This window comes from Panthera tigris, chromosome E3 (assembly GCF_018350195.1).
Source record: "Panthera tigris isolate Pti1 chromosome E3, P.tigris_Pti1_mat1.1, whole genome shotgun sequence".
Lineage (NCBI taxonomy): Eukaryota > Metazoa > Chordata > Mammalia > Carnivora > Felidae > Panthera > Panthera tigris.
This window is the reverse complement of record NC_056675.1, coordinates 10,248,971-10,256,130: the sequence shown is the minus strand read 5'-3', so window position 1 is coordinate 10,256,130 and position 7,160 is coordinate 10,248,971. Positions and strand designations below refer to the sequence as shown.

Below are 7,160 nucleotides of genomic sequence, written 5' to 3'. Positions count from 1 at the left end.
CACATGTAGCTACTGTATTGAAAAGCGTACAGTATAGAATATTTCCATTACCACAGAAAGTTCTACAGGATAGCGTTGCCCAGGCCGTGGGGACCGTTCTAAAAATGAAGGCTGATCCTGGGCACCCCCCCCCTTTTTTTTTTTTTTTTTAATTTTTTAAGGTTTATTTATTTTTGAGAGGGGGGGAGGGGCAGAGAGAGGGAGACACAGAAGCTGAAGAAGGCTCCAGGCTCTGAGCTGTCAGCACAGACCTAGGCCCCCCTCTTCCCCCTAAGATTTCAGAGGCTCTCACTTCCTAATGAAGGACATCGAGAGCCCGGAGGCCACAGAGATGCTCCCAAACGCGGATACCCTGAAAACGCTTCGGAAAGTCTGGATCTCCCGGGCTAGAGAGACAGGCCAAGAACTTTGAGCTCATTGGCTGGTAGCGGGGGCGGCTGCCAGCGCTTTCCTTTGATTGGGTACTTTCTCATAGCGGAAAGCCAATCATTCAGGGAGGTGGGGGCGGGGCCCGGCTCGGCGTACAGGCCCCGCCCCGAGTTCCGGCTCTAAGCACCGCGGGAGAGTCCGATTGGCGGTGAGTTCTGACCCTTTACCTGTTTAGAGACCCTTAGGTCCAGGACGCCAGCTCACCGCTTAAAGAGCGGGGAGGTAGGGTCATGTCCTCCCTCCGGCCACAGGGAGCACCCCTCCCCCAAGCCCTGAACTCCAGGTGTTACAGTCTCGCCCTCTGTGTGTTCAGTGTCACCGCCTGTGAAATGGGATTGGGTGGGAGGGGTGGGAATGGGAGAAATTGCAGTGTGCCTCGGACACCAAGCCTGTGTCCCCACAGGAGGATGGCGCAGGAGGAGGGCGGGAGCCTGTCCGAAGTGCGGGCCCGGGTGGGGGCATCACATGGCATCACCGACCTGGGCCACAAGCTGCACTTCTATGACCGCTGGGCTCCAGACTATGACCAGGTAAACTGGCCAGGCTCCTTCCCCTCTCTCCTCTTGCTTGCCCAGCCTCAACTTTCCTATCTCTAAAGAGGGAATAATTAGCTTTGCATCATCCCAGGGTGGCTTGTGAGAATGAGGTGAGACCCGGCAGTCCTGCCTCCTCAAGGACTGGCCCCCTCTTCGGCTCATTGACAGCAGCTCTGGCCTCTGACCAGCCCCATGTTTCCATATTGGCAGCCCCTTGAAAAATCAGGAAACAAGACCTCTCCACCCTGGGACTGCACCTGGAGGAGGTGCCAATAAGCACACACACACACACACACACACACACACAGCTTGGCCTGTTTGATTCCTAGACCACCCTACACAGAGGTCACCCAAATACTGGGGCACGGGCTGCCGGTCAGCTCAGTACTCTGTCCCCAGGATGTGGCCGCCCTGCAGTACCGCGCCCCCCGCCTCGCAGTAGACTGCCTTACCCAAGCCCTTCCGGGCCCACCCCATGCTGCCCTGATCCTGGATGTGGCCTGTGGCACCGGCCTGGTGGCTGCTGAGGTGAGGCCTCCCCACATCCCCTGTCCTCTCTTCAACTCCCCACTCGCTCAAATTTTCTCCCACCCCTGGCCCCAGAACTCTGCCTCCCTGCTCAGACTCACCCATCCCAAACACGTGGACTACATTTACTGCGGAGCCTGCTGCCCTCCCCAGGTGCAGGGACCCAGCTGGGAGATGGCAGGTGTGAACTGTGACTGAGTCCCCCCACCTTAGCTGCAGGCTCGGGGCTTCCTCCAGCTGCATGGGGTGGATGGGAGCCCAGGGATGCTGGAACGGGCCCGAGCCCGTGGCCTCTACCAGAATCTCAGCCTCTGCGTCCTGGGCCAGGAGCCTCTGCCCAGTTCTGAAGGTACTTCCCTTCCCACCCAGGCACCTCGACAGTGAGTGCCCTTCTCTTGTCCAGCCTCCATCCTCCTTGCTGAGCCCTTCACAAGCCCCCGCCCACACTGAGCCCCATGAACCCCCACCGGGACCCTCTCTGAGCCCCTGTGAGCCCCTCTCTCTGAGCCCTCTACCCCGTGATCTGATGTCATCCCTGTGGGTATCATGAGGCCACACCAAAGACAGACCCCACACTCCACACAGGGACCTTCGATGCGGTACTGATGGTGGGTGCCCTCAGCGATGGCCAGGTGCCCTGCAGTGCGATACCTGAGCTTCTGCGAGTTACCAAGCCAGGTGAGGAGCAGGCCCATCCAACCCCACGTGAATGCCTTCCCCCCCGCACACCCACAGACACTAACCTCCGAATGTCTCAGGCTAAGCGAGGGGCAGGGTCCTGCCCAGGGTCACACAGCCTAGCCTAGCTTCCCAGCCGCCAGCTGCCACCATCAACAGACCCAGGCAAGCAGGCAGGGCAGACCGGTAGCCAGCTTGCCCTCTTATCCACTGGGCAGCTCCACTCCCCCTGGCTCTGTTTCCTCGCCTCTGAGCGGTGACAGAGCCCCTTCCCCAATGGATCGCAGTGAGCACTGAGTGAAAAGACGTGTCTGAGGCCTTTGCTCCAGTCCTGGCACGCAGTGGGGGCTCAGTTCAGTTCCCTCGTCTTCCGGCTCCCTCACGAACTCACTGACAACTGTCAGGTGAGTCTCTTGCTCTTTCCTGGTCTCAGTTTCCTCATCTGTGAAATGGGCTGCTCAGGTGAGATGATAGACGTGAGCACTTTTTGTAACCTCCACCCGTGGGTTGATGTGCAGCTAAGGATTGTGTTTACTGTGCTCCTCCTGTGTGCCTTGTCCCGCGCTGGCCTCTGCTCTGGAGGGGGAGTACGCACCCTGCCCTCTGGGCTTCGATCACCAACCCACTGCACCCCACTGCACCCCAGGAAGGGGCGTGGGGAAAAGGACCAGGGCACACACCCTGAGAATTCAGGGAAGAGAGGCATTTCCGGGGGACAGGTGGGGGGGGTGGGGAGCGCTGACGGCAGTGGGCACAGGAACACAGCCACAGGCCCAAACAGGTCAGGAAGACAGCCACGGGGAGTCAGAGGCAGAAAGGAGCATGGGGGACTGAGCAGGCAGATGCTGAGGCCCTGACTTGGCTGCAGGATGGGCTCAGGAAGCCCCAAAGTGGGCCTGTGGCAGCAAGGCCGCATCCTCTCCCTGTCCCCCTCGCCTCCACTGCCAGGAGCCGAGCCTGTGGCTAAGCCTGGGCCAGTCTGGGCAGGCTTCAGCCTCAGGGAGCAGGGTGTTTGATGGGGTCAGAGAGAGAGGCAGTGGTGGGGCTCAAGAGAACAGGAAACCCCCATTGGCATAACCAGCCCCGCCCACGCTTGTCAGGCCCCTGAGCTGGCTAGAGCCCCGTCTGCTGCGCCCCTGTCACAGGCTCCCCTGCTTCGGAGCCTTTCCTCTCACAGAGCCCCAGCCACCCACCCTGCAGGGCCCGGCTTCTCCTCCTTGCTTCCTCCAGGAAGCCTTCCAGACACTGGCCTCTTCTACATGTATCTGAGCCCGCACTGGGCACGCTATAGGTGTCTAGGGAACACCAGAAAGGATATGTCACTCATTGATTCAGCCAGCGCTTAATGTGGTCCTTCCTGTGAGACCCGGAAACGAGCCCCACTCTGTAAGCTGGGAAACTGCAACTCAGAGAGGTGATGGGACTTACCCAAGGTCCCAAGGGCTTCCTTCCCGTGCATCCTGATACACCACATCCTCCGGCAGAGGGGCTGGGTGAGCACTGAGGAGGGAGTCCCCTCTGTCCAGGGGATTAAGCCAAGAGTTCCCAGCGTAAAGGACGCGTGAGCCTGGAAGTTGGTATAGGAGGCTGAAAACGCAGAAGGGTATTCCTCGAGGCGGGAACAGTGAGCAGCAAAGGCATGGAGATAGGGAAAGGCTGGCAGGGGGGTGGGGGGCCGGTGGGGTGACGGTGGTGGGGAGAATGTACGCCCTTGAGGGAAGAGCAGGAAAGATAACCTTTCCCGGAAGGGGTGGAGCCTGGAACCAGGGGTCCTGCCCCTCCCTGACTCACCTCTTCCCCCCCACCCCCGTCTCTCCCTAGGGGGGCTGGTGTGTCTGACCACCCGGACCAACCCGTCCAACCTTCACTACAAGGAGGCCCTGGAGGCTACCCTGGACAGGCTGGAGCAGGCCGGGGTGTGGGAACGCCTAGCGGCCTGGCCTGTGGACCGGTGGGAACTGGCCACATCCGAGCTTGAGGTGGTGCCCAGAACCTCTGACAGCGATGGGTTCATCTCTGGCATCGTCTACCTGTACCGAAAGCAGGAGGGGGCCCAGGTGGAGGGAGTGAGGCCCAGTCCTCAGCCCCCAGCTGGCCTCTGACCCTCTCATCCAGGCCTCCTCCAGGCCCGTCCTTGGGCCTCCTCTGCTTCATCCATACAATGGGGCCCCTGAGCCAACCTTGCCCATTAAATGAGTCCCAGGAGGGGTAGCAGGACTCTGGCTCTGTGAGTCTCTTGCCCAGGAAACTGAACGTCCGTCCCTGAGAAGGACAGAAGTGAGAAGAGACAGAACAGAGAGGGCCCCCACCCCAGGCCGCCCCTGAGCCAGCCCCGACAGGGCCACAGATGTAACTTCCTGACACCTCCCGTGGTGGGCCCTCTCACGCTAACTCGAGGACAGGAAACTCATGCCCGTGCCTCTGGCCTTGGCCAAATACCTTCACATGGCCAGGATTCAGTTTCCTCCTCTCTAAAGGAGCCGGAAAGCTGAGCTCAGGGCGTGTCTGCCCGGTGAAAGGGTTCAGTGACCCCCAGGCCTTGGGGGTATGATCAGGACTAATGATAATTCCTCCACACAGGGACGGTGGGAAGGCTCGTTAGGGAGGAAGACTGAAGCCTGGCCTTCAGGACAAGCAGGATTCCGAGGGGTGGAGAAAGGCAAAAAGGACATTCTAGACCCACAGCAGGAAACAGCCCGGGCCAAGGCCAGGACGTGGGACCTGGAGGGTGAGCAGACCAACCTGGATGCCCAGGTTCGGACAGAGCTGGGACAAAGATGGATAGAGGGCAGGTGGCCCACCCCCCAGGGCTGAGTGTTCTCACGTGGCCTCCCCCCTGGGGTCCCCAGCACTTCAGCAGTGCGTTTCCTATGATCGCCTTGACCTTCCAGCAAACGAAGGGCTTGAGCAAGGTGATTCCCAAGGTGAGGGCCAGCTCTGATTTGTCACAGTTCCTCGAAACCAGGTTGGTGTTGTTGTTTTTTTAAGTGTTCTTGTGTTGACCACCACACAGCGGTCGTACTCCTCCCTCACCCCTGCCCAGGCTTCTAGCCCTCCCCTGCCCACCTTCACGGCTGAAATCAGAAACGATATGGTCTTCCTGTGCACAGGTCCCATTTATTGTAGAAAATTATAGTAATTACCATGACAAACAGATATTAAGTTACAAAACAGAAACCAGAGAGGAGGCAGGGAAAAAAAGGTCCAGGACTTCCTGGGAATGAAGGCCAGAGAAAGACCGTTCCCCCTGCTCTTCCCAGGATGCCCAACGACCTTGGCAGGGGTGGCGAATCCAGGCGTGACCGGTCACAAGAGGCTGGGGTCCTCCTGCCCAGGCCGCTGAGGCAGAGCCCTGAGGCTGCAGGGTGGGGGCAGGGAGGGGTGCAGGCAGCCTGGGCAGCCTCTGCGGTCTCCTCCCCCACCACCACCCAAACCAGTTTGTAGCGCCTTCACCCCTCCCCTCTAAACCCGTCTGTCAACTCTGTGTCAACTGTGCTCCACGGGCAGGTGGGGGAGCGAGGCGCCAGCCATCCTCACGGCCAACACAGGAGTGGGCCGGGCACCCGCGGAGGCAGAGCCCAAGCAAATTCAGGGCCGTGCTCTCCTGACCGGCAGGAGCCAGCTCCCCCCTCCGCCGCACCCTGTTACTTCCACCCCCTCTCCTGTGTCCCCGGGGCCAGAGGAGGGCAGCACAGGAGTCTCTTTCTGTCCATCCATCCTTGCTGGCGTAGAGGAGGCTCTGGGTAGGTGTCCGAGGGGGCCGGAAGGGGCTGCCAGCCGGTGGCCTGGCTCAGTCCCTGCTTGTGCAGCCTGCGGCCCGTGGCAGGAACATCCATCCCCGGGGGCATGGGCTGCGCCTTCAGTCCAGGGAGAAGCAAAGCCCAGAGACAGAGCTGAGTGGCGGCACCTTACACGTAGTTGCTGGCCGGGGCGGAGCGGGCGGCAGAGTACTTGGCCGAGTAGGGCTTGTCGGTGCGCGGTGGGCAACTGCAGCACAGCAGGGCCCCCCCGAGGAGCAGCAGGCCCGAGGCGGCCCAGCCGACGTACAGAGAGGCACCCATCTCCCGCTTCTGGCCGGAGGCCACCAGCGGGTTGTAGAAGTCCCGGATGATGTTGTTGGCCGTCCAGGACACCGGCACCATTACCAGCAGGCCGGCCAGAATGAACACCACGCCCGCCACGATCATGGTCTTGGCCTTGGCGCTCTCGTCCTCCACACAGTTGGTGCACTTGCCGCCCACCACGGACAGCAGCACGCCCAGCACGGCCAGGATGATGCAGACGACCATGAGGGCGCGGGCCGCCTGCAGGTCCTGGGGCAGCGCCAGCAGCGAGTCGTATACCTTGCACTGCATCTGGCCGGTGCTCTGCACCACGCAGTTCATCCACAGGCCCTCCCAGATGGTCTGCGACGTGACGATGTTGCTGCCGATGAAGGCCGTCACGCGCCACATGGGCAGCGCGCAGCTCAGTATGGCGCCCAGCCAGCCCAGCACGGCCAGCGCGATGCCCATCACCTGTAGTCCCATGGAGGCCATGGCTCGGCGTCTGCCGGGGTCTAGGACCTGGAAGGCTGTGGGGATCCGGCCCCGGGGGGCTGTAGGAATCCAAGCGCTGAGGACAGACCCTCGGCGTCTAGAGGGAAGACTTTCACTGCGAGTGCAGAGGCAGAGGCAGAGACGGTCGGCTCAGCTCCTTATCGCTCCAGAGTCAGAAGCACCAGCACAGCGAGTGTGACCGGACCAGTTCCTGTCTCCAGTCTGACAGGAGACTGGAGACTGGAGCAGTTATATGGCTCTTGGTGGGGGGGCGGGGGGCAGAGGGAGGGGTTTCCGTCCCTGGGGACTTCCCCTGACCAGTTTCTCTGGATTCCAGAGTCAGGGCCAACAAAAGCCCTTCAAGGCCTCAACCCTGGGCCCCTGAGTCAGGATCCTGGAGAGCCAGTCTCAGGGGAAACTGCCCTCTCCCCACCCCCCCACCCCCGCCCCC

At 61.1% G+C, this 7,160-nt stretch overlaps 2 protein-coding genes across 2 annotated transcripts; one reads left to right on the top strand and one right to left on the bottom strand.

Annotated features, from left to right (window-relative positions):
• Positions 1–540: 540 nt before the first annotated feature.
• METTL27 (methyltransferase like 27) lies at positions 541–4,382 on the top strand. The gene is given in 7 exon segments (XM_007073877.2): positions 541–577; positions 833–959; positions 1,365–1,493; positions 1,707–1,842; positions 2,079–2,171; positions 3,993–4,113; positions 4,115–4,382. Coding segments are annotated over 6 exon segments (729 nt in total). The 5' UTR covers positions 541–577; positions 833–836; the 3' UTR covers positions 4,242–4,382.
• Positions 4,383–5,275: 893 nt separating this feature from the next.
• Positions 5,276–6,922, bottom strand: CLDN4 (claudin 4). Its single transcript, XM_015538082.2, has one exon. It carries the CDS (start codon positions 6,707–6,709, stop codon positions 6,080–6,082), a length of 630 nt encoding a protein of 209 aa, XP_015393568.2. The 5' UTR covers positions 6,710–6,922; the 3' UTR covers positions 5,276–6,079.
• Between the last annotated feature and the right edge of the window lie 238 nt (positions 6,923–7,160).

Coding starts and splice junctions, on each gene's coding strand:
- CLDN4 (XM_015538082.2), bottom strand. CDS start 6,709: ATGGCCTCCATGGGACTACAGGTGATGGGCATCGCGCTGGCCGTGCTG.